Raw genomic sequence first — 27,370 nt, 5'->3', positions numbered from 1 at the left:
GTCTACCTGTGATACTGAGTAATGCTTGAAGTTAAAGCAAGATATATTTTACTTGATAGCTCTTCCGTTTCATAAAGTGACATGCGAACTTTGTCCAAGTCTGTCCTTCGTCGTTTCTGGTAGTGACCCATATTGGAACTTAAATGGTTAATCAGATTATTTTAAAAGAGGCACTTTAGGGTGGAGTCATCCCTGTCAGAAACATTGCTGCTTATTCCTGAGAACTGTCTAATTATTGAACTTGTTCAGGCTGTGTACCTTCACATTCCCATTTTGTTATGCCAACAGCAGTGTCTCCATTCTGGAGTTTTATTTCTGTTTTTCTCAGGTTTCATTTTTATTTAACAGCAGTATTCCAATTAATCAAGTTCAATAAACCAGTGTCCTTTACAAAGTATATGTATTTATCCAGGTACTGTTTTGCATGTTTTTTGAAATAGTATCAAAACAGTGGCCTTACTTAGAGGAGCGTGTTTATTGATCATGACTTTAGGTAAGTGTCTTTCAATGCAATCTGTAGTTTCAGTTTGGTACCTTATCAGGCTTATGTCATAGTATTCCAAAGGGTGTGTTAGAATTGTTCAATCTTGTCCTTGTTATTGCAAGAAAGAGGACTGATTTGGACTGCTATAAAACATCTCGTATTTTTTTATATAATCTCTTCAGAGAGAAACTGGATATTAATCTCTCCACCCATACACAAAACTACGCTGTGTCCTCAAGTAGCACTTGCTTGAGGTAGAATGGGGTTTGCACCAGCTCTGTGTGGGAGCAGATTTTGCCCCAAACAGGTGCTGGGCGCTGATGTGCAGCGATATCCTTCATACATTAACAATTCAGTTCATGTGATATGGCTGACTCCAGTATACTCTTGCTTCTCTGCTGGAAAGAAGTATATTCTGCTTTCACTGAAAAATACCCTGCTGCTAAATCAGAGTTAGACGCTACTATGAAACACTTGAAAAGGTTGCTGTCTACAGATAACTGCAATTGATGGGAGAAGACTTTATTTTCCCTTTTAAACCAGAATGGATGAAAAGAGATTACCTGTGAAGCTTTTGACAAGTTGGGTATATACAGAAAGTGAGTGTATTAGAACATGCGATGGTTCTTCAAAGGCATAAGATTTTAATACTAAATGCACTCCTAGCTAATGCCTAGACAGCTGATAACCTTTTAAAAAGGTTATTTATTTGTACATAGAACTAACCACATAATGAATGAGGTGTTCAGTTCAAACCACAGATTTTTTTTTTTTTTTTTTTTTTTAGATCACTAGATGTTCTGTGGTGAGGTTGAGACCTTTGTCTTGCAGCATATGGATATCAGGACTAAATAAAAGCATAAACAGCTTTATGTTGATAATATATGCTTTTCTAACTAGAATTAGACATACTTGCAGTTCTAAAAAAGGCACTCAAGTAACTATTATCAAACATATGCAATAGAAATTGAGACGCTTAGTCTTATTTTATTTAGCAAACCAAAATTAAGCAAACAAAAAAAATACTAAAAGAATGAGGATTTTAACTTCTCTTTGTATGCCAAGGCCGTAAATGGAAAAGGAATATTGCAAAAAGGAATAGGAGGAATGTTTTGTGTCTGGAAGACACAGGACCTTACTTTCTGACACCACAGCTTAGTTGTGCTATGTGTGAAAGGCTGTAACCAGTACTTCAGGATTTTGCAGGTCGGTTGTTCTGTCCCCTCTGTAATGTATGAAGTGCTCCTAAAATACCCTAGAAAGCCACAATGGTGGGCTTCAAATATAAATGCTGGCTTATGTTGAGGTTTTAATGTACAGGGAATTGCACTTATCTCAAATAGGTTACTCATGTGAGTTAATGATGTAATAATTTCAGAACTGGGACTGTTGTGGTCCTCAAAAGAGCTCTCCCTGCACTTTGATAATTAAAAGAAGTTTTATAAAAATAATTATTTCTTTTTACTCAGCATGCTACCTCATGGTAACTGTTCAGGAGGTTTTGTAACAGACTGAAAGATACCTGTATGTTTTTGTATGTTCATATTCACCAATTTTAAAGAGGCTAACTTAGAGTAGGGCTACTTCATAACAGGCGTTTGATGGTGTGTGATGGTTGCCAACCATATTTGCCAACAATATTTACTTTGTGTCAAAGTTGGAGTACTGGTAGTTGACCTTACCAGAGACCTTTCTTATGCTACAAGAAGCAAGAATATGTTGGGGTTTGTTTTGGTGTTTGTTTTTGGGGGGAGGGGGGCGGCGGCGGCGTGCTAAGATTTTGGCTTTTCTGTCAAAGCTTTTTATTAATGACATGAGAAAAATAAAGGAGTAATGTAGAAAGTCTATTCTATTCTGGAAAATAAGGTTGCACTTCCAAATTAGTCGTGGCAGTCTGTCTACAATGGAACACTGTAAGATCAGAAGTTGTTAATGGAGTTGATCAAGAGTGTTCCCAAAAAAGAGTAACTTCATTCTGTCAGACTTACTCAGACTGGAATGAACCTGCAGGTGTTTTTTCTGTGTTATGCCAGGGGATATTGTGTATTGATGACATGTTGATATCCTCAATGTGAATTAAAAATTACGATTGCTAGGAAGAACAAAGTATGATTATGTCCTATGCACTCTGTAATACTGCTGTTGCTCGCAGACCAGCAAAGGCTATGTGCCTTGTGAGGTGGCCAAAATTGAGTTTACTGGATTAAGGACCTGGCTGGCATGTAAAAATTCTTTACTAGGTTATTGTTAATCTGGATCATTTCCCAGTCTGGTTCACTGCGTGGCTGCACAAACAGCTGTACCGTCACAACAGAGGGCATAGGAATGAGTGAGTGCTGGGGAAGACTGCTGAAGCCAGCATTGCTGACAGAGAGCTGCTTGCCAAGTGCTGGCTGAGTCCTCAGTGGCACTTGGGATTGCTCCTGTGTGGAATGCCCGAACCAGCATCAGTCTGATGGGCCCACATGAGTGGGTTTGTTACAGTGACAGCTAAATAGAGACAACTGGACCAGTCTAAGTGGAAGCTGTTTGTTTGATAACCTGTAAAATGAAATTCCTTTCAGGAGAATGGAAGATAGAAAGATGGAGCCAGTTCTCTACATAGTATTATTTAAAAAAAGAAAAGCGGGGGGGCAGGCGGAACTTCTGGATAGAAACAAATGTTTGTACAAGCTGATTAACAGAAATAACTACTATTTTAGTTATGCCTCAGTGTGGACTGCTGTTCAGTATTGTCAGGTTGTTTGCCTTTATGTACTTTTGAAAGGTTATAAACCCCTGAATTCCTGGCTGAAGTTGATTTTTTTCTTCTTTTTTTTTCTTTAGACTATGAATGGCAATATGCCATTTTTAAGAGACATGATAGTTTATGATTTAGTAAAGAATCTGCTGTATTTCTTCAGCTGCAAGCTCTGTAGGAGAAGTGAAAATGACCTGTCACCAGTTCATAGAAGACAACTGGAAAATTAAATGACTGATTATAGTAAGGAGAGGCTATTTAACACTTAGATCTTATATCAGCCTGCCTGTATTCAGTATAGTTGAAGCTAATATGATCGGAATAGTTCTCAGTTGATCTTTGCCGGAAACAAGCATACCAGTTACGGTATGTCTTACTGATTTCTTGCTTCCAGCTGTTATCTTTAAGTGTGGTATTAAAATAATGAGCTTACATGTTTTGTTTCTTTTTTGTTATCTCATATATACAAGACATCCTGGTGTATTAAGTACTGTAGAGCAGTTATTGTGTGATTTCTTGAGATTTGGTTTGGACTGTATTCTTCTTTCTCCCAGATCTCTAATTTTTTAACCCCTCTGAGAGAAGGAGTTCAATATGGTTGCATTAGATCTTGCAATAGCTTCTTCAATGTGTATTCAGAAAGGCAGAAACATAAACTGTGTCAGAACTTGTACAGTGGCATTACAAAAAAATTAAAGCGTTCCTGTGCAGTGGTGTTCAAGATACCACAGGCTTCCTTGAATTTTTGAAGTAGGAAATAACTGTGGTAGGAGTGCGGTATTTAATTTATTAATGGTAAACATTGGTTGAACTCCATGGTACTGAAATTTTGCGTATGGGGGACAAAGTTCCATCTAAATGGCTCTAATCTGAAGGCCAGTGACTAAGCAGCGGTCAGGGCAGCTGTGTACGTGTTGCTGTGAGGGGAGAGCTCGGGAACCTGGTGGGTGGTGGCTGGAGTCCTGCTCAGGTGTAAGAGCAGTAGAGCAGCAGGACCTCTGTCAGCAGTGGGTGAGAATGAAAAATCCTTGTCTCTGCAGATGTGTCTGGAGCACTGCAAGCTTGTAAAAGGAGAGGGGGGAAAAAGGAGAAAGTTGTTCTCAGAGAGGGGGAAAGCGCACAGTGCCTTTGATGGGAGGTGGGCTGAGCAATTTGAACACTTGAAAGACATAAATTCCTGAAGGTAAAGAGAATGAAGAAGAGGAAGGGGAAGCCTGGATTTTTGGGTGACAGCAGAAGTGACATCAGACTTTGCACGCTGAGGAGTAACTAAGTGATAAAGGTAAGAGCAGGTCTGCTAGGAAACTTTTCTTTTTCAAGTTAAGTCAGGGAGAGAGTGACATGTTGCAACTTAGTCATAACCACTTCTTCAGTTCTAGCCATATTAGAAGCCATTTCTTGCTACTCTGGCTTTGTGACACTAATGTTGATGATACCTTCTCTGAATGTACTTGTCTGTATAGTTGCAGAAGTAGGTAGTTAATAACTCTTGATTATTAGAATGAGTTGATGATTTGTTTCAAGTAACCAGACTTCCTTCAGGAATTTGGGCACATAAGATACTGTCCTGCTGGTAAAGAGAGAGTCACGGAGAACCAAATTTGCAAAATACCTTTCTCTTTAGTGCATGTGTCTAGGTGCTTATTAGATAAACCATTGCCAGCTTGAGTGCATGAATAATGCATGCATTAAAGAAGAGAACCCCTTGTGGCTGAGGGCTCTAAAACAACCATCCTCTGACAACTCTCAAGACGAGAGTAGAAGCACACAGTGGGGGTTTTTTTGTGTGAGGAGCAAGATAGGTTGATCTGACTGCTCTGAGGTGCTATGGTAAAAATCTGGATTCTAGTATCAGCTCTACAACCTTCTTCCCAATAAGCAAGTCAGTCTTCAGTGATGCTGTGTTCTTTGCTCAGTGTTCAGTGTGGATGATCTGTGACTTTATTTGTTGCTGTGAATAGTATTGGTAAAGGAATGTTCCTTAGCTCACTTAACTGGGTTGGCCCTCAACAACAGTTTTCATTTGCAGAGACTACACACTGCTCTTGAGCAACTGTCACTTGCTATGCTATTAGCTAAATCATGTTTAGCATTAAGAGTTGTGTTTGAGCGGCAGTACATTAACATTTGGTGGATTTTACTTTGGGTCCATACAAAAGTGTTGAGTGTCTGTCTTTTCTGTGAATTTCTTTGAATGGGTAGATGGCATGCTGCATTATGATGATGACCTGGAGGATAAAATGTTGCTTCACAGTGAAGATCAATAACTGTGTTTTTATCAGAAAAGTGCCTTTTTTGCTTTTCTGCTCGAAGTTTGTATTTTAATTCTGTGTATTTATGTTATACTGGACAACAAGTAGCCTGCTGCCTTTTGTTTCATAAGAGGAGTGGGTGAGGTTGTGGCAACTGATAAGAGAGTCTGATAAACCTATTTTTCCAAGGGTAATGTGCAATTTCACGTATTGGAATTGGCAGTTGGGGCATTTTGTGTAGATTAAATAGTTCAAAGAATGACTGGCTGTAAAAACTTGACCAAAAGAACTTGACCATAAGAAGTATAAGAACTATGATGTCACATCTGCATTCGTGTTTGTGACCATTTGAAGTGATGTTTTGTGCCTTTGCTACTTTGGTTGTATGTGTTTTGGCTGCTTCTAAGGTAATGATGTTTGAGCAGTGAGAGATTTAAAAGTTTGTGTGCCTGGATAGAGACGTGGAAGTAAAACACAGAAGTAGCTTAGATTATTTCACAAACTTTGAAATTATTGGCTTCTTGCATGTGCCTGTTTGAAAGCAGCATTTACTTAAGTCTTCTCCAGGATTTTTTTTTTTTCCTCAAAATGTTATTTTCTGTCTTAGGTGTATCCAAAGTAAAAAAGTTAAAAATTCTGTAATAATTTCAGGAGAATTCTATGGGCCTGCGTTGAACAAATGAATTTGTGCAGGTGACGATGCAAATTACAAGCTGCTTGGGTTTTGGAATAATTTTTACACAAGTGAATTGCCATTGAAATACTGTCCCTGATCATACTTACTTAGCTATACTGTGGTCACCATCTTATGAATATTGGCACTTGCAGTTGCTGCTGAATCTGTATATTGCAAAAAGTTTTCCATAATCTAGGCTTTCAGTTAATTTAAAAACGTGCTGTAGTCCATGTGCACTTGTACAGAAAGCAGCCGTAGAAGGTGCAAAGTGGCAGACCATTGCATGTGTGTCTGTAAAAGCCTGATGTGACAGGAGGGGAACTGCTTTGCTCTGCCCAAGAGGATGTCTGTTGTGAAGACAAAAGTAATGTCCATAACTGTTCTTTATGCTCTTAACAGAAACATTTCCATGTGGTTATTTTTGTGGTAGCCTTCTACAATCAGTAGAACTTGTTTGTACAGAGAATTATATTTATTTTTCTTGGGGACAATTTGTGATTGTAGAGTGAATTTTACAGGCACCTATAGAGTTGTGGTTTGTTATGGTCTTTCTGTTCTGTGAGGCACACGCCTTTGACCCTGCCTTCTCTAACATGGCTGTATTTAATAACATAAACAATTCTAAAACAAGATACTCTGCTACACTTGCATCATTCCCTGGAGAGTGTGTGGGAGAGGAAAACCATGACCCTGTTAGTTGTGTTATTTTAATGCGCTCCTGAAGGTGGTGAGCATATTAGCAGAACCTACATAGAACAGGATTGTGGAATTCTTTCACCTACCTACTGTAAAGGTGCAAGATGATTAAGCTCCTGCAATCTCCAGGGGTGCGACCAAAGCATGCCGCTTCATTTGGGATTGTCTTGTATAGGCTGTGGCTGTTAAGACAGTCATTAAACTTGAGAGGAGAATTGCAGTAATTTTCTATGTTTAAAAGAGATAAATGTATTTTAGTCAGTTGAACTTGGTGCCTTACCAAATGCATGAGTTGTAGCAAGTATTCTCACTGAACTGAGCATGTAGCGTAAGAAAATTTAAGCTAATACAAGCTTGTTTTCTGTGGTATAGAAACAGTTAAAGATCTCTGTTTAACTGAACTCTAGTGAATAAAATATGTCCTTCTGTTTATATGCATAGAGCAAGTTAATAGTATGTTGTATACAATGTCAAAATTCAGAAGGAAAAGCAGGTTGAAGTTTTCCCCTTGTTTAGTAGAGGTGGGTAAAATTCACTTTGCTTCCTCCCCACCCCCGATATTAAATTTTGTTTTTAAACCCTCCATTGCATACACTTTTCTTATATTTTTAGAACTCTGGATCACTGAACTGTTAGATTCTTAAAGAAATGACAATTCTTTCATATGTAAAAGTGCAAATTTTTACTTGAATTTGGAAATTAAATGTTAAAATATTGTCATATGTTCAATAACTCATTCAGTCTGTACAACAGAGAAAATGATGATGTCTGGATGTTTGAAAATAGAAATTTTTGGGGTTTTAGTAACTTGAGGTTTCTGGGAAATAGTTTTATTTGGATTACTTCCAATGAAGTTTCAAAAAAACTTGAGCTGAAAGTGACCCTTCATGCTTTTTTCTTTTTTCAATTATTATAAAGAATGGGATGGGAGGGCAGATGACAGTCTGCTGACCTTTAAAGGTTCTTAACCTGTAGATTTCATGGGTACTCAAGTACCTAGTGGTAGAAAATGCTTACTTGCATCTTAAGCTGCCTTTTGAAAATTTGGCCCCTAATAATGGGAAGCAGTCTGTCAGTTGTGTAATCACAGCTAATGCTCTTTTAAGAAGCTGTAACTACTAGTGTTTTATGGTCATCAAGCTAAACTTTAGCTTTAAGAATATCTTCTCAAGTCCTGATACTTTGGTTAATATTAATTCTGGTTTGGGGTTTTTTTTTCCCTCCTCTAAAGGCAGGTTGACACAAGTGAAAAATTCATAAGTAGTGAATGATTGACTAACAATTTCAAATAATATGTATTAAATTGTAGCTAATTTTATAGTTAATCTTCAGTATTTTTTGAACGTTTGTGTAGGATGTGTATATGATCTCTAACCAGTGGGACTTGATTTTATTTTAAAAAAAAATCTAATTCTCCTATTTAATTCAAACAAACAAGCTAGAAACTTGGTAGCATCAAGGGAAAGACATCTATGATTTGAGATCAGTTACTTGATGCGTGTTTATAGCTGCAAATGCATTCACCTTGAAAAGACTGTACTAGCCCTCTGAAATGTCTTGTTACATTAGGATTTGCTTACTTCATTACCAAGATTTGTGTGAGCTAGAATGGTCTCTTGCTAGCCTTCTCAAAGCAATTAAGCTGTTTAAAAGATCTGGGAGTTTGACGTTCTTTTGTTTGGAAGTAAAAGGGGGAGTGGACAAAAAATTCTGGGACTGAGAAGATAAAAGTCAGAAGTGCTGTTTTGAAAATCAGCTAAGTTTTAGCAGTAGTTGGTGTAAAAAAAACAGAACTAGGTTCTGTCAGTGATGGAGATTTTGCAAAAACTTAGAAAAGAAATCAAATTGGATGAATTTGTTCAGCCAGTGTGCTAAGGAGTTTTAAAAGAAAAAAACACTTTTTCAATCTAAGATGATCTGGACATTAAAGAAAACGAAGAACTGTCAGCGTGTAATTGCCATTTCAAATCATAATGCTGAAGACATGCATTTAAATGTGTTTTCCTACCATTTGGCCATGATAAAATGGCTCTGTGGTGTACAAGCAGACGTGGTTACTCTATTACCTCATAGCAAACTGTGTGTACAGGTTGTTCTAATCTTAGGAATGTGAGCAAGATGTGTTGTTTTAATTTAGCAACTTCACAATTTCAACAGTATTGTAATTTAGAAATAGCTCGTTTAACAGTCTCTTACTAACATCAAAATTGTGTAGCTGTAGCTTTATAGAACAGGATAAAGATTATATAACATTGCAAGTAAAACAGCCTTATTGTTAAGGATGAGAAAGCTTAGATAGGATATACTTAGATGACAGATCTCTCCCCAGGAAAAGCTGCCTTAATGTACATGTTCCTGGTATCTTCAGTCACTTTTTGCTTCTTTTTTTTTCTTTTTTTTTTGGTAAGGAAAATTGTTAGTAAAATGTAAGTAGACCCTCTTACAGGGGATGCAATGAAACGTCTGAACAGTGAGATCCTGCATGTATTCGTCTAATGTGCTGTGGTTTTCCTTAATGATTTGTTACGTTTTGAAATTGTTCCAGTGGCAGGAGTGCAGGGCTTTATTTTGTTCTCTTTGTATTTTGTATGTTTATTAGTAGGCTAAATTCTTTTGCTGCATTCTGTTACAGAAGCTACAGAAGCATTTGTATTGACAAAGCTCCCAATCTGTCCTGGTGTTGATACAAAGACTCTCTAGAAGTGATGATCCCATGAACTGTAATTGTATCTGGGTTGGCTGTAAACATCCAGCCTTTGTCCTCAGGCCTCAGTACACGCTAGGTGTGATGTCATCTCAGCATGTCATGTCTTACTGAGCAATTGCATTAGCTTTCCAAGCTGTACAGCATGCATTAGCTTGTGAAAGCTGCCCAAATCTAAGCATTGTAACCTTTGCTCTTGTGATGAATTTCTGCTTTTACTTGTAGAGAGCAGGAAAATGTCGTGTTACAGCGGTTACATAAAAGATCTCAAACACTTATTAAGGGTGATACCTGTGCAGCTAAACTAGATTGTACAAAATCACTGTATGTCAGCTCCGTAGCGAAAGGCCCAAAATAATGGGTGTTTTTAATGACTGAGAATTAATAGTAAAATAACTGCTATTCTAGGGTTCCTCTCATGAAATGTTTTCTTCATATTTGGGAAGCTTGTGTTCCTTACATGCCATAACTCAAGTCCATCTCTTCTCTCTCTAGGATGCAGATACGGAAGAAAAGGCTGACTTAATTCTCTCAAGAGAATTAGCTCATGTGAAGTTTAGTTGTTTGATCTTACAAACCACAAGCTTAGTTTTTCATTGCATGCTATGGTGTTACAAACTCATGAGCTTGTTTATATCTCAAGATCAGAATGTTTGACGTTTGTGTGTGAATTCTGTATTTCAAAATTTAGTGACTCATATCCGCGTGAAACTCAGCTGTTCCAAAAATATGGATTACTTACAGATCTAGAGAAACTTAGTGCCATTTATGTTTCTAAGTTAAACGAACATATTGGTAAGTCTGAAGAATTAAAAAGTGTTGCAACAAACTGGAAGTTTGAACCTGTATTTTAATATTAACATCTATTGTGAAAAAGTTGGAATATGCGATTAAATATTCATATGCCAGAAGCCTAAATTGGAAGTCTTTCTGTGAGATGAGTGAATATGCTCACACAGTGTTTAAGAAAAGCCTTTCTGATAAATTGTTCCCATTCATGTTTCAAAAGCTAAAGCAGACTAAAAATTTGAATATTTAATAATTTTTAGGGTATAGTAATTAATATGTGCTCTACAGTAATAATGCAGGCAGTATCAAATCCTAGTATTTTTTCTCACATACAGCAGCAGGACTTGCTTTCATTGCAAAAAATGGAATGAGTTGGAATGAGAGCAAAGAATGAGGAAGGACTGTCATTCAGTGCGGAAGGCGTCAGCACATTCAAGTAGCTACTGTAATATATTTAAACACGTAGTGGGATTGCTCGATACCAAATCTGCACTATCAGTCATGTCCCTGTCTGATGAAGGATTTGCTGCAAGGTTTTTGGGGGAGATTTTTGTATAGCCCCACCCAGACTGGGATAGATACTGATTGCAACAAAAAAATGTCCTACTGTAAGTTTGTTCATTAAATCCTTCTGGTGAAGAAAGGAGAAACAGAATTGTCAGAAAAAAAGAGTATAGACAGTGAAGAGTTGAGTAAAACGTCTTCAGATTCCAGGTACGGTTTAGAAGAGTGGACTGACAGACCTTTATCTTCTATAAATCATTGCAATTAATAGACTTGCTTAGACCTGGACTAACATAATTAGCAAATGCTTGATTTAGGGAAAAAAAAAAAGCCAAAAATACCTGTTAGGAGAATGCGCATACACAGTCCAAATGTTGGCTGTATCTGGAGAATATTTTTATTCTAATGAGTCTGAGGATTTTAAGAAGCAGATGGCTCAATGAATCTTGGAAGGGATTTTGCCTGTTCTTTGTATTTTCTGATGGGAGTGTTGGTGTAATCTAAAGTCAGGGTAGTAGCGTTTACCCTCTTGCCTTTCTCTTAACTTAATGAGCTGGCCAGAGAAGTTCAGGTCTCAAAAATAGCTGGTTCAAACAAGTCTTCAGGCAGTAGGGCCACGGTTAGCAGAGTCTCCCTTCTGATGTTCCCCACTGTTCATAAAGATCCACTGTGCAGTATGAAAGTCTTGAAGTAAGAATATTGCATTATTGCAGAAGACTTTACACGTAGGTTGCATGTTATTAAAAATGAGTGAGATGTTATCAGTACAAAACCTGGAGTATCTTTAATGAAGTATAGCTCCTAAAAATAATAGTTTGGGAACCCAGTGGCAGCTGGGAATTTAACCTTGTTTCTCCAGCAGTGGTTAGTCTTTCAAGAGTGTTGTAAGTGAAACTGAGGAGAAAATGCACTTTTCCAAGGTACTGTATTGGGTAAAGGAAGAAAGTGATTAAACCACATGTAACCACCCATCTGTTCACCTTCCTTAGCCTTAAAATCTTGGCAAGCTGAGCACTGGACTTTCTTGACAGATATTTGAGATGTTAGTTAATCAAGAATAGGTATTCTAATGTCTCTGCCTTGTGTGAAGTGAAGCTGGAAGATGTAAACAGTTTGTCTTTTTATACAGATACTGGGAATATCATGTTTTCTTCTAAGGTATTTTTAGCTGTGATTTAAAAAAAAAAATATATAAACTTGTCAGGGGGGATTGATTGAGCTTGTTTAAAAATAAGTTTATGCAAAGGCTTCCGTTTACAGGTGGGAATTTTAGGCCTCTGGAGCTAGAACTTCCCTGGAGTATGCTGCCAGGTGGGAACTCTGCTGTGATAGTCTGTTTTGCCAAAGTTGATGTCCTTTATTGAATCACATGGTTTCTTTTATGAGGTTCAGCACTTCAGCTAGAAGGTCAGTTAGGAAGTAAGCTTCGTATTATTAAAAGCCAATTCTAACATGCTTGTATTTTTCTCTAGTTTTCAAATAGATAGTGTTCAGCACTCTAATAAACCCAGTATCTTTGAAATGACGGAAGCTAGTTTAAGTTAGGAAGGTCTGGGTTTTTCTTTTGGGACTTGCACTTTGAGAGCTTGCAAAGGCTAGGTTTGCTTGGGAATCACTAAAGACCAGACAGTAACACTGACAGACAGGTATGATGTCTTCCTTCTGCGAAACTTCTTACTGCTGTCTTGAAAACTATAAAGCAAAAAATACACAATGCAATTTGTGTAAATTAGAGTAGCAGTAGGAACCTTGCCTCTAAGTGTTGAAGAATGAAGCATGATTTGTTGTCTCTGGAATGAGAAATACAGAATTTTTCCTTTTAAACTGCAGTGAGGGAAATGAATTAAAATTCCCTCATGTTATTTTGTAAGACCTGGGGATATGAAAATAGTATCTGGGTGATAAAACTGAGGTTCAGCAATTTGTCCTCGGCTACTAGAATGTAATTCAATCTGTGAGAAGTGGAGAACTCCTTAAATAACTAAAACAAAACAAAAAAAAATCCAAACATGTCAATGATATGAAGGAACACTTACTGTTGAGTTGGAAGCTACATGGTTTCCTCCATCCTCACAATGTTACCAAACCTGTGTTAGGAAAAAAATTGGAATTGCTTTTTGAAACATCTAAACAAGAGGCAAAGGACTCCTGTTTGTCTTTCCATAGCAAGGGTCTTTCCAGCAGCTTTTGAAGGGCTGCATGCTGTGGCAGCTTAGTGGCAGAAAAATCACTTGTCATGGATTGTATGAGCGGTTGCGGGCTACATCTGTGCCATATATGTTGTATGTGCCCTAACCATGGCTTTTTCTGGAAAATCGAGGACACTTACAATCCTGTGAACCCATTTGATCTCGCTGTCACTAGGATGTGTTTTGGCACCTGCCTAACAACTGTAGGACTCTATTGATGGAAGAAAGTTATTCTGTAAGCTTTCTTGATAGGGTTGTATGCAATATATTGTTTGAGAAGTCTTTCAGTGGCGGAAAGTCCGCTATGAGCCTTGATGGTACAAAGATAAAATTGCAGATTTTTGGCATCATCATCTGGCAGGAGATTTAAGCTATGTTGCTTCAGTTTGAGGGGCAGTGCTAGAACGGTTTGAATAATCCTGTTTGAGGAGGAAATCTTAAGTCTCCAGGTTTTGTTGCTTTCACAGCTTTTATTTGGAGGAATCTGTATTTTTATGAAAAATTGGCATCAGTACAGTTTTATTCTTTGACATGTACTACTTGTGGTTCCATTTTTTGGTGATAATCACCTGTACTGCATTTCTAAATTTTTCCCTCCTGCTCCACCCGCCTCCAGGGTTTTAAACTTCTCAGCACTGTTTCTTATGTATGTCCATCATCTGATCAAGATGAAAATAGGATGAAATACTAGAAGAACCAGTTGGCTGGAGTTCTTTCAACTTCTCTTGCGTTGCCTAAAAATGCTGTGTTAAAAGCTTCTATGTTACCTGACTTAAAGTAAGATAAAAGGTGATGTTAAAACTGTGTTGTGAAATTTTTGGGGTGAATGAGTTTTAAAAGCTTTATAGGATTTTTGTTTATTTATTTGTTGGGTCTTTTGTGTTGTTTTTTTTAACAGGAGTCTTACCCCTCTTCATCACCAATATGGTTTGTAGAATCAGATGACCCAAACCTGACTTCAGTCTTAGAGCGTTTAGAAGATATTAAGAAGAGCAATACACTGGTGAGCAAGTGTTTGGTTGTTTTGGGTGTTTATTTGGTTTTGGGTGTTTATTTAGCTTTGTCAGATTAACAACCAATTAAATTAGTTCAGTTTTGGGGTTATTCGGGGGGGTTTTGTAAACACAAGTTTCTCTTCCAAAAGCATAACGAACCAAAAGTAATCCAAAAGATTTGGAACAAGGAGGAGAAGATGACTTAAATGCTTGCTCTTTAAAAGAAATTAAGTTTCAGCCCCAATAATTACACGGTTTAAGGTTTTCTGAAAATAATTAAACAGTGAAATGCATGAGAACTTAAAACTGCTGAATAAAACATCTCTTCTAGTGTTGTCTTTGGACAGAGGTCAATTACAGAGGCAAAAGCTTTGTGTTCTTGAGAATGTATATTCTCCAAAACATGGCTGTAACGGTAACTAATACAAAGAATTCCTGGTTTCAGTAAAGAAGACTTGACCTAATAGCTTCTGGTTCATCAGAATGTTCCTTAGACAGTGATAAGTTTGAACAGTGTTGTGGCTTTGGACAATTGCTATTTAAAGAAAATCTTTGCACAGATTCTAATGGTAGTTTTGTATTTCAGAAAACTGTCAGGCATTATATCTTACTTGAGTACCCTTTCGATGTAGTGATAGGAGCTGTGTGTATATATATAAAAAAATTAACCTCCCATTCTATGCAGAAAAGTAAGTGTCCTTGAATATTACTTGGAGAACAATTTCAGTACAAATGTATTTTGTTCCACAAAGAGTAGTATTGCAGCCTAATGACAAATTCAGTGATTAAAAGTGTTGTTTTTCCTCTCCAAATTCAGCTTTATGGATATTAAATAGCCCTTAAGGATGATCTTTATTAACAGATTATTTTAACATTTTTTGTTTATTTTTGTGTACAGGAATGCATGCATGCACATGATGCATACAAAACAAATCAGTCTGCAGAATACTGCTGCTTGCATGGATTATTTGCTGGCCTTAGTATTTGGAAAAGTTGGGAATGTTCTTTTTCATGAAATCACTTACCTGTGATGTTTACTGGAATAATGTTTATCAAGCATACTTGACCTTAAATAAGGATGTGTATATTTTCTTTTCTAAAGAATATTTAGGATGCATTTGACTTCTAGCAGAAATAATTAGAAAACTAACACACAAGTGAGAGTCTTCATGTGCTTTGCCGTGATTAAAAACAAAGGGGCATTGCAGAAGGCTATTAATGTTTTAATGTATCATGTTGGATCTGATTACAGGAGACATACGTATCAGCTGTGTATTCTCTTCTTACAACCTAAACTTTAGACTAAACTACATTTAGAAGAATGTTACAGATCTCTTAGTCTTTGTGACTTCTGCCTCAAAAGACATATGACAGTATAGGAGCAGAAAATGTGGCCAAATCAACTTGTTTCTTAAATACGCTTCTCAGAAGGTATTTGAAGCTGGTGTGGCTAGTAGCTTCAGACTAAAGGTTTTAAACAAGATATTTCCTGTGTTTAACTACCTACAGGTTTGCTTGCAAACCTGGGTAGAAAGCTTTATCGCAAACGTGCATAGGACTTGCTATGCTGAATTGCATATGCACATAGACTGCTTATGTACATTGTAAGAACACAGCTTCTGATATCAAGATTGTACTTGCCCATGTAAAAGCTGATGGGTTGATGTAATAGACACCTGTGGAAGGCCCATTGGTTTCGCAGGAATCCACCCCACATCATGTTACGCCAGGATGAAGACAGACGGGAGTGGTTGAAGAGACAAATACTTACACTAAAAAATCTGACTTCTTTGTTTTGCTCAAAAGGTTTGGCTTTGTGGGTTTTGGGTTTGTTTTTTCTCCCTACAGCTTTTCCCCTTGCAACTTTCTCCCTCCCCTTCAAGGGCATTGCAGCAACTCACACACAGACTTCTTGGGGTAGGGTAGGAAGGGATGAGGATTTATCACGCTATCTCCTAAAAACTCAGTTAGACTTTTAGAATGTTTTAAACCAGTTTTCATTTAATTTATTGCAGCTAAAGAATCATTTGTGCCCTGTTGCTCTAAATTCATAAAGTTATTGGAACAGTCAAATTTTGAATGGGAAATTGCATTGGACTCTTCCAGGAGCTCAACTAAGCACAGCAAACATGTGCTAAAAGCACTGCTAGCACATGTACCCTGGTTTAGAGTTCTTTAGTATTACTCTGCCCTTTCTACTTGCTTCGTAATTTTTGACAGGTATCAGTTGTTTGGGAAACTGAAGAACATGCTCTTCAGGCATAAAAGTTTGACAGGGCTGTATATATGGAAGGCTTGTCATTTGACATGGTAAAAGGAAAACTGTTTTACTATGTTAAAATCATGCACATGTTTCCTGGAAGATCTGAAACTCCTGTGGGTCTGAAACTCTGTGTTACCTTGGCATCAGCATGGTGCTTTTTGCTATGAAAATTCCTCAAAACACTAAAAATGTTGAAAGGTTATTAAGAACACGATCAACATAGATAGCATTAGGTTTGGAGACTTTAGCTGTGTGACTGTTCATATTGAACAAGTTCCGGTCAGCAGATGAAGGGGCTACAGAATTCTCTCTGACCCCTAGTGTCTCCTGAATTCCCTTTCAGATCCTGAAAATCAGAATTGCGTTAGATTTGGTAGGTAGCTGAAACTGACAGCTGCCTTCTAGTGGTTGTGCAATGCAAAAGATAAATCCGACTTCAATTTCGTTGTTCTGTTTAATATAATGGAAGTTATAGTTGCAAGTCTAAAGTCTCAAGCCCTACTTCATGGATTATTAAATATAATTTTACATGATTTGGAGACTTGCTTTTTAAAGACAAAAGTGAAATGGGCTTAAATTCAGATGGACAGCTTTAATTCTCACACTTTCCAAACCTCGAGGGCTTAAACTTGCATGGAAGGCTTCAAAAGTGTAGAATTCTTGGCATAAGTGTGTGTACAACTTGGATAAGCTGCTGTCCCTAAGCTCACTACTTCTGTGGTAAGAATTTAGATTTAGTCCCACATGATGGTATTTCAGGAAAGAATGTTGGCTCTTGCAAACTACCAACGTGGCAGCAACTAATTACGTATTGGGGATCATAGAGACAAAATGCAGGAAGAAGCTGTGCTTTACTTTTTGAAACTGCCCAAAGCTGCTGAATGTGCATGAGGCCAGTTACTGTCACAGACTACCTGATAGCTAAGTAGTGGTCGCACTCCAAATGACAGTTGTTTCTTCCCTCTGTTTCCTCGTCAGCAGTTTCCTTCAGTGGTAGGCTAAGATTTATTGATTCATTTATTTATTCTTACATAGATACAGATGGTGTGTGTATATATATGTATATAGATACATGTGTATACTTACACTATACTTCTTCAGTTCATGTTTTTTGGTAATCAGAAAACAAGGTGCTTCATAGTGAACCCAGCAGTATATTAGTATCATTAAAGGTTTCCTAAAATTGTTAATGCTTTCATACTGCATTAGAAAGATCTCTTCATGCATAAAAAAGCCTCCTAATGTAGGATAGGTTTCAGAAAAATTGTTCTAAGCTGTTTTCAGATTTGTAAGATGTTAATACGGGAAACAAAAAGTTCTAAGAGATGTTTTTGTGTTCTAAAACAGCATTATGGGGTCCATAAGAACTAGCAACTTCTCAGAACTCCTGAAGCATTAGAAGTTGTATTATAGATGTATATATTATATTTTAATATTTTGTTGTTATTTTTATATTAATTATAATCAATGTCATTAATTTACAAATTTGTCATTGTATTTGGTCACTTGAGCATTTACCTTATGCAGGCTATTTACATTGCTCTTTTAATACCCTGTGGATTATGCATTCTAGTTGCTGTTTAGTTTCTGCTTTAGGCAGTTTGTATTCCAGGGAAACTATTGGTATACTGGTAGCCCACTTTTCTTCAGTACTAGCAAAGTGTGTGTGTAAGCATTTATGTTACATTAGCCAAGCATGTGAAGTTAGCTTAGAAATACATTTAAATTATTAATACATGTCAGAAATCTGCTATGCCTTTTGATACAATCTATTCATGTACCATTAGCACATACCAAATCATGCTAGGCCCTGCTTAGAGCAGGGCGTTGGATCAGATGGCTTCCAGACATGCCTTTCAGCCCAAATTATCCAATGATTTTTCATACATGTGAGCAGAGCATAAGGGATAATGGTGATGGTGACCCATGGCAGAAGGATCAAGGGTATGAAATGAATTCCTGTGGAGGAAAAACATAGCAATAAGGAAGAAGGGTTGTAGAGATGGGATCGGCTTCTTGCTCTGCCACCACCTTTGCAGATTGTAGAAACTGACATCAAGTAAAACAACTTAGCTATAAAAAGGAAACTGCAGTTTGACAGTTGCATTAGGCTAACCTGAAGTGTAGACTGCTGCCAAGGAAGGGGGTCCCTGCTCTCAGCTGCACATTCCTGCCTCCCTCTATATGGTGAAATTGGTGCTTATGTGCTGAGGCACATCAGGAATTGATCTGCCTCGGAGCTTGCAAGCTGCTACATGCTTGTGTGATCTCTGGTGCCAGTCAAATGAGAAGGTGAAAATGTGCTGCTGGAGGCAGGGAGACACCTCTTCAGGCACAGCCACTGTGTAATTTGGTACAGGTTGTGCCAGCAGTTTGTTGCTTTGAGAGTGCTTGTGTACCTCACAGTGGTGCTGTGTTCAAAAGGAAGTGAGAGAAGCTTGCAATGTCTTAGGTCCTGTCTGCAAAGATTCCTTCTGAATTTCAGTTCAGGTGACAGGACTTCTTACGAAGCGGAGTGGAGGAAGCGGGACAGGAAGCAGTTCTTAACTCTTTTTCCCAGCCCTGACTGTCTCTTTCTGTAGAGACATTTCTAATATTGCGTTCAACTGCTTTTCCAGGCTTTGGACCAGCCAAATGCCAATGGTGGTATTCTTCCCCCATCATTTAGCTTTTTTTGTATGCTTCACAACAGATGTAAACAAATTAATGGCTTGCCTAGCTTTACATAGCTACATGAGAAAAATCACAATTCCTGAAATTTTATAGTTTACACTCCAGCTCTCCATGAGGCAGTGTTGTTTGTGCAGAGAAAAAATTTCTCAACAAAATGTGTAGCAGTGCAACTTTAAGCATCTTACACATACTGAGAATAATAGTTCTAAGACCGGTGGTTCTATCTGCCGACTAGCTTTTTGATTGATTAACCCGCTTTCTGCCTGCTAAAAGATTTCCTGATGTTTCAGACACCAAAGAGGATTCAAACAGGTGTAGAGTCTTAACACTGATGAGAAATGTGACTGTTACAGAAAGCTTCTGGCAACATAAGCTATCACATCTCATGTATATACTCACAAGAAATGTGTTGCTGATACACCAGTTCTTCTGGTGTCATCTGCTTTATTTTTGAGTTAAGGATGACTGTCATGAATGATGCAGAAACAACAAACGTGGTGTGGTAGGAGAGAACGTTGTAATTCTTGTAATGCAGGTTGGTATGTCAGTTCATGGCCTCCGATGAATAAATAATATTCCTATTAAACAGTAATGTTGAATTCTACTGGAGAAGGGAAAAGCACTGAAGCTTTCAGATAGCAGAAGGGCAACATTTGCTTACCACTGCTAGTGATTTGGGCTTGGAAATGAGTTTTTAACCCTGGAGAGGCTGAACTTTCACTTGCAGTAGGGTAAGGTAAAAGCATTTAAACTGGCCAATAATAAGGCTTTAGACATGTAGAATATTTTGGAGTGACTAGATTTTTCTTAGATACCTTAATTTATTTTCTATTTTAAGAAATGCAGTATACAAACACCAAATAGTGTTGTAGAGGTATCATTCTTTCAGGATAATACAGTCTATGCTGTACCTTGGGTGAGGCCACATTGCCTGAGTCTCCCTCCTTTATGGAGGGATACTTAAAGGGGAGTGGGAGTTGCCACTCTAAGCGTAACTGCTGCTAGTGCTGAAGGATATGTGTACAGAAATGGCTGTCTTGCACACTGCCTTCTACAGGTGCAAAGACAAACTTCCTTTGGTATCTGGAAGAAAAGTCCATAAATGGATGTATAATTTTTGCAAGCTTCATTGAGGGTATTATTCTGCAAATAATGAAGCGTTGACCATTTTGCAAACGTATTCTGCAGTCCTTTCTTTGTTTTTCTGACTTAGCTATGCAAAGACCTTGAAAAGTTAGGAGATGCAATCGTGCAGTCTTTTATGGTCTTGGCCTTAACTAGGAATCTGAGGCTGCCTAGAGAAGGTTAACAGGTACGGAAATCCACTTAATTAGTGTGGTGATCAAGAAGCGAACTTAATGTTTCTTTATTTCTGCAGAACTGAATTTATTTTCTGGATAGTATTACAGTGAGTGAAAGGTGTTCCATATTTTGCAGTTAACAGAACACAGTCAATGTAACACCGAAAATTGGAAACAGAAATCAGTGATAGTAACAGATTGTGCCTCAAACTGATACAAGATACAGCAAGCAGACTACTTGGGCTCTAGCTCAGAGGTTAGCTAGTTTCTATGCCTTGTATGGTGTTTGTCTTGCTTCTAGTGCCTCACTGTTGTGCCCTAGAAAGGGATTCAGGATGTGGAAAATCAGACTGTTCCTCCTTGTTTTTTTTTTTTTTAAGACATGGTTCTTTAACCTAGGAAGCTGGAATGGACCATCTTGTCTCATGGAATATGACCATTTGGTTATTCCCTAGTGATTTGTGGCTGAGACACCTATGCCCGGAATGGATGATGCTGCCAGAGCAGATTGTTCTTTTGCTCATGGCTTTCTTCACTTGACATGAGGAGATGAACAGGAGCATCTTTAATTTGCCATGTCCTTGTTTTCCCATTGTGGGGATTTTATTACAATGACTACAGAGAAAAGGAAGGGTCTTTAAACTTTATTCCAGTGAGTGCAGATTTAAATGTGTACACTGACTGAAAGTTCAGTACTAACAGGTGAAGAAAATGAAAAATCTATTGCTCTGTGCTTTGGTTTAAATAGATGTTTCCATGTTTTCTTTTTTATAGCTTCTTCAACAGCTGAAGAGATTAATATGTGACCTCTGCAGATTATATAATCTTCCTCAGCATCCAGATGTTGAAATGTTGGATCAGCCATTACCAGCTGGACAGGTAAATTAAAAAGCTGTGGACACTTCCTTGTGGCAATGAAGGAGTTGTTTTTTCAAGAACGAAGATGGTGGGAACAATTAAACCTTGTGTAAGCCAGAACTGAGAGATGAAGCACTGCTGCTTTATGGTGTCTTCAGTCTGAATTCTGTTTGCAGAATCCATTTAATAATGGTGTGAAAATATTACACAATTTCCTTTGGAGTTTCTGTATCATTGAAAGGTGTGTATGTGATACCAGTGCTGTCAGTTTAATTCCCTCCTAAAGACTGTTCAAGCCAATCGCTGTGCATTCCTAGTGCTTCCCAAATTTACTTTTTTCCAAAATGTAAATGTGATTAAACAGTATTTGCTTTTTCTTGAAGAGTATGTGTTTTACAGTGTGCACTTGGATGAACTACTATTGATGTTTTCCTTCCTCTTCAATCCCTTGCAGAGACATGGGATATCAAGACCATATGCTACTTTGGGTAGGGAGTATCTGAGGTGCCTTGTTTACTTTCTGGGCTCTTGACAAATAAAGAGTTGTGAAGGGCTGTGAAATGTTCTGGTTGACTAAAATGTTTTGTATTGTGCTGAAAACAGAACTGGTAACTGACAGTAACTGTTCTTTTTTGTATTTTTAATAAGATTATGATATCTTTTGCTTATACATGTTAAGATGACATGATTTCTAATAACTCCTGTAGCGTAACAGATGGTTTTCCTGTGGTGACAGTACTATAGTAATGACAAATAACTTGCTTAATTTTGGTCATGTGCCAAACTGTAATCCTATAGGTCTTTTCTGTCAGCCACCCACGTAGCAGCGCAACTGTAAAGCAATAGGCCTGTAATATTAGGAAGTAGCTTCATTGAAGAGTCTTGCTTATGCTCTAAAACTCAAAAACAAACTCATGGAAGGTTTCTTAGCCAGAAATGTCAGAAAATTTGCAAGTTAAATAAAAGTGGCCTTAGTAAGTCAGAACAAAGTTCCTTTTAGTCCACTGCATTGTCTACAGGAGTGTCATTCCTTCTTTGCCAAAGGAAGAGTAAGCAGAGGACAAGCATATCAGAATGCTCCTGAGTATTTCTGCAGCTCAGACTTCCTGAGCTTGAAGTGGTATCCTGAAATGGAAAGACGTGAAAAATGCACTCAATGTGCTGTTTTGGTATTTTATCAAATAATCTAATAACAATGGCTATATAATGATAGCAGTTGTTGCATAGAAGTTCTAGTAGTGAGACAAGAATCAATTAAGTTTTAGAGGTCTAAAGTTTGTTGGGTTTCTTCTTTTTAGAGGTCTAGCATGTATATGGTTTCTAGTCAGAGCCGTGATCTGATTACATGGTTAAGAGATCATAAGTTATAACCCGCTTGACTTGTTTATTGCATTTGTCACTGCCTCATAATAGGATATCCTTATCTGAATCTTAAGTTTCCACTTAAAACTTAATGTGAAATTAATTGTGACATTCTGTTTATCTTTGCTTCATGCAAAAATCTTTTCACTGTCATACTCTAGGAAAGCATCTTTATGTATCTTTCACATTAAACTTCAGTCCTTTGCAGACCTTGCTAAGAGTAACTTTTATATATACTGTTTTCTCTTTGATAGTAGACTTCCTGTTTTTGAAAGAAAGGAACATATGCACAATTTATGCAGAAACCTCATTGTTGTATTGCAGAATGGAACAACAGAAGAAGTTACATCAGAGGAGGAGGAAGAAGAAGATATGGGTGAAGTATGTGTATATATGAGATAGTTATCCTAATCTAGTAGAATTCTGGCATTTGCTCTGCAGTGGCTGGCTAATTATGAAGCCAAACTGTAAAATGTAATCTCCCTAGAGCTCAACAGAAAAGATAATTTAAAATGTGGATGTTTACCTTAATGTCAGCTTTCACTTCAACCACCAAAACTGGTGAAATTTTCTTCTTAAACCTAGATCTCAGCTGTGAGGTACTTGGATACAGAGAATTGGACATCTGTTTGTGCTTTAGTCAAACAATACATAACATTGTGTGCCAAATCAGTAAGTTTGCATAGTTAAGTCCTATTTCAAGCAGCATATAAACTGGCTCCGATACAGTTGAAAGTGCCTCCCAAGTTGAAGCAGACTGGCTAAGAGTAAATCAGTTTGCTGATTTATTAAACAGGTGAGCTAGTTTTTAACTTTAATACATTGAAGGAAATCGATGGACATCCAAAACAGATGTGCTAAACTTTAAGGGGTTTATGTCACTGTCTGGCAACACAGTGCTCCCTTTAATGAGCTTTTTACTGTCTGAGAACCACCCCTTTCAATTACTTCTACAGCATGTTAGAATAGCTCCAAGATGCTTGCTTTTTAAATCACTATAAATAGCTTTATTATACGAGAACTGTTCTGACTACTTCAGAATTAGATTTTTAATGAAGAAGGTGTGTGGTAAGAATGAACAACTCATTCTTTGAATAGAAGGTCTTCCTTTAGAAAAGATCTCAGTGTTACCCATGTTCTGGAATTGATTTAAAGCAGTCTCTCTTAAATCGTATTTAGCCCGATCCAGACCACATTTGTTGGAGCCAGGGTTTATGTAAAGGTAGTGTGTACACTCCCATATCCTGCTGCCACAAGGCTCTTTTTCCTTACAGACTTATGCCTTTGGCACTCTGTTCGAGTTACGTCAGACAAAAAAATTGTCACGTCTGTCATTATTTATGAACTGTCAGGTGGCATTGTGTGTGGCACTGATATCTTCGACTTGTAATCTAGTCCAATTTCTAAATTGAAAAGCAGCTTAGGGTTCCTAGGGCTGTTTCATTATTTTGAGAAACATGAGCATTTTAGAGAATACTCAGTCTAAAATCTGTAACAGTTGGATGAAATGGTGTTGTCAAAGGCACCAGATAGGTGTGTTTCTTACTACATAAGACATCCTTGAATTTGCATTTATGGCCAGGTTTTCCTGCCATGCAAACACATGGTGCATAAAGAGTAGCCACAGGTGTAGTGGAGTACTGTATATTGGAGCATGTCTGGTAGTTGAATACTCACAGCTTGCTGGTGTGGCTGCTGTAGTGCTTCCTTTTTCATTTCAAGGTATTTACATCCTTCCCCTCCTCTCCACAAATAGCTCTTGAATCACCTTACAGGCAGTTGTCTTAAGTTCAGAGTGCTCCTCTGCAACAGGATAACCCCATCTCAGAATACAGAGTGGAAGATTTTTCAGTCTTAGTCTAGAACTCAGAACTGAAATGTTGGCTCTTGTGAGCAGGATACTTGACCTATGACACATAATTTTGTGTCATATCCTAATGCTGCATCTAATCTTCAGCTGAAATGTTCACCTTGAATAAAGTACGGTAGCTTTCTAATATTTAACTTCTTGAAGGGTTGCTGTAGCCCGGCCAGATACGTTAATCGTTGTTTGCCAGAAGTGTAATATATCAGAAATGGTGTGGCCAGCAGGAGTAGGGAGGTGATCGTGCCCCTGTACTCGGCCCTGGTGAGGCCGCACCTCAAATCCTGTGTTCAGTTTTGGGCCCCTCACTACAAGAAGGACCTTGAGGTGCTGGAGCGTGTCCAGAGAAGGGCAACGAAGCTGGTGAAGGGTCTGGAGCACAAGTCTGATGAGGAGCGGCTGAGGGAACTGGGGCTGTTTAGCCTGGAGAAGAGGAGGCTGAGGGGAGACCTCATCGCGCTCTACAACTACCTGAAAGGAGGTTGTAGCGAGGTGGGGGTTGGTCTCTTCTCCCAAGTAACCAGCGATAGGATGAGAGGAAACGGCCTCAAGTTGCGCCAGGGGAGGTTTAGACTGGACATTAGGAAAAACTTCTTTACTGAAAGAGTGGTCAGGCCTTGGAACAGGCTGCCCAGGGAAGTGGTGGAGTCACCATCCCTGGAGGTATTTAAAAGACGTGTAGATGAGGCGCTTAGGGACATGGTTTAGTGGGCATGGTGGTGTTAGGTTGATGGTTGGACTCGATGATCTTAGAGGTCTTTTCCAACCTTAATGATTCTATGATTCTATGATTCTATAGCTAGGATTCTAATTGAAAAAAGAGTCTGCTTTTAGAAACATCTTGGAGACACCCAAACTTTTGGATTCTCAAGCCCTGTTCAGAATGCCTTAACTTCCTGTTTTCTACCTACTTTAATGGGCTAATTCACTACAATCTTAACTTCTTGCAGAGGTTTTATTGTGCTTGTTTCTGTGACCAGAAACATGTTGTGAATTTGGGTCTCGTTTGTGTTGTGAAGGCTCCCTACACTTCCAGTGAATACTGTTGGCTGAGAGTGTGAAGTTAGAGCAAAATAGAAATGGCATCCAACAATCACTAATACATAGTGCTGTGCAGTATTATGTGGCTGTATCCCTAAATGCCCTTGGAGAGGGTTTCATTGAATGAAGAGCATAGTTAAGTTATTTACAGTGAATTTTCCTCTATCCTGAAGGACATCGAAGATCTGGATCACTATGATATGAAGGAGGAGGAACCAGTTGATGGGAAGAAATCTGAGGATGAAGGCATTGAAAAAGAGAACCTTGCAATCTTAGAAAAAATCAGAAAAAATCAAAGGCAAGATCACTTAAATGTGAGTTAATGATTTATGTTTTTTCTTTGCAATACTTCTGGCTTTAAAATAGAAATGGTTTTCAGCAAATAAGCTATGCACCTAGACATAAGTTAACCTGTAGCTGACTTCCAGTATATATAGGACAAATGTTTCAAATTATGGGACCCAAATAGCTCTTTTTGGAGAAGTTTGAATAGGCCAGCTAAAATTCCAAGGTCATTTAGTAAATGAACTCATCTTTCATCAGAATCTTTGGCACAGGAAGTTAGTTGTTATCCACAGCCCACAGAGGCACAAAAACTACTTCAAAGCACTCTCATTCAGCCGGGGAGAATGCTATCGTAATTTCTTTTGTCAGACTGGGGTGGGGTATTCTTGGCATTTTGGATGAGGAAGTATCTTTTAGCTTTTCACTAGAGTCAACTCTTACATGTAAATCCAGGTTTCATACTTCTTAAGGATATTTAACTGGTTGTTTAATTTCCAGAGGTATCTATTTGGTTGTCGCCTTTGTTATGAACAATAGTCCTCCTTGCAGAATCAGCAGAAAGCATCTAGGTTGTAAGCATGACTTTTGTTGCTGAGCCCGTATTGAAATAACAAAAAAAGCCATACATAAAACTGACTGCATTAAAAGTCATGGGTGACTTAACATACAGAGTAAACCCAGGAATTTGTGTTTAAATCCATTTTATGCATGAGTTTGTTTTTCAGTAATATCTATGCTACTTGGAAATTACTGAAGGGTTGGGTTTTTTTTTGCCAGACATAAAGCAAGGAGCCTTCAGCAGCTCTGCAGCTTTATTATCACGGTTTTCTGAGTGATCCTGCCAGCAGGCAGTTGTAAAAAAACTGTTTATCCTCCAGAGGCTTAGAAATGTTTTGTCACAAGTGCCAAGTTCCAGAGAAGCTTCTACTTCTCAAAGGTGCATGTAGGAGGGAATGATGATGTCATACAACCTTAATTTTATTTAGCCTAGCTTCCAAAGAAATCAAAACTTTTGTTTCACAGAGGCTTAAAATGTGTAATGCATGAAATACAATACTTCTGTTCATGACCAACTTCAACCAAAGGTAAGGGTTCTAAAATTTTCATAAGTCACCTGTACAGAGAGAAGGTGCTTAAATTGGTGCCCTCTACTGTGTGAGCTCATAGGTTTTTATATGCTGTTTGGCGAGTCAGCAGACATGTAGATCATGTCGAGACACAAGATGTGCTATTTCTCATTAAGCTAATAGTTGAGGATGTGAGCAGTAGTTAGGTACAGGGGAGGGACCTGGAAGTATTTAGGGAAGGAGTAAGATTTAGGATCGGTATGTAGGGAACACCTGGATGTTTGCCCAAGGAACGAGCTTTGTTCTAGTTCTTATGCTTGATGATTTTTCCAGCAGATGTTTTCTAAAAAAGCCTAAATTGCACTTAAAAAATACTAGATTCAAGAGAATTGCTGTTGTAAACCTCTTTTGATTTGTAGCGAGAACTATATACATTCAAAGTACTCAGTGCTAGCCAAGTCAATCCACTTTTAATATTGGATGCACTCCTGATAGATCTACTTATCACAAGAATTTAGGGAGAAGGCTCCTTTAATTAGCAGAATCTTGACTATTTCTTGTCATGAATTACTGGCCCTAAATAACTTTATCTAGTTTAGAAAAAAAACTTCTTCCTCTTAGTTACTG

General features: G+C 38.0%; 1 protein-coding gene across 1 annotated transcript in view; it reads left to right on the top strand.

Moving 5' to 3' along the window:
* The first annotated feature begins 1,028 nt into the window (after positions 1 to 1,028).
* UBE2Q2 (ubiquitin-conjugating enzyme E2Q family member 2) overlaps positions 1,029 to 27,370 on the top strand; it is a 47,167-nt gene continuing 20,825 nt past the window's right edge. Inside the window, exons 1-5 of the mRNA XM_009587101.1 lie at positions 1,029 to 1,070; positions 13,933 to 14,037; positions 21,041 to 21,145; positions 22,811 to 22,867; positions 25,565 to 25,705. Coding sequence (XP_009585396.1) covers positions 1,029 to 1,070; positions 13,933 to 14,037; positions 21,041 to 21,145; positions 22,811 to 22,867; positions 25,565 to 25,705 — 450 coding nt within the window. The remainder of the gene's footprint in view (positions 1,071 to 13,932; positions 14,038 to 21,040; positions 21,146 to 22,810; positions 22,868 to 25,564; positions 25,706 to 27,370) is intronic.

The sequence above is a fragment of the Fulmarus glacialis genome, unplaced genomic scaffold (assembly GCF_000690835.1).
Source record: "Fulmarus glacialis isolate BGI_N327 unplaced genomic scaffold, ASM69083v1 scaffold24501, whole genome shotgun sequence".
Classification (NCBI taxonomy): Eukaryota; Metazoa; Chordata; class Aves; order Procellariiformes; family Procellariidae; genus Fulmarus; species Fulmarus glacialis.
This window is presented reverse-complemented; position numbering and strand designations above follow the sequence as displayed.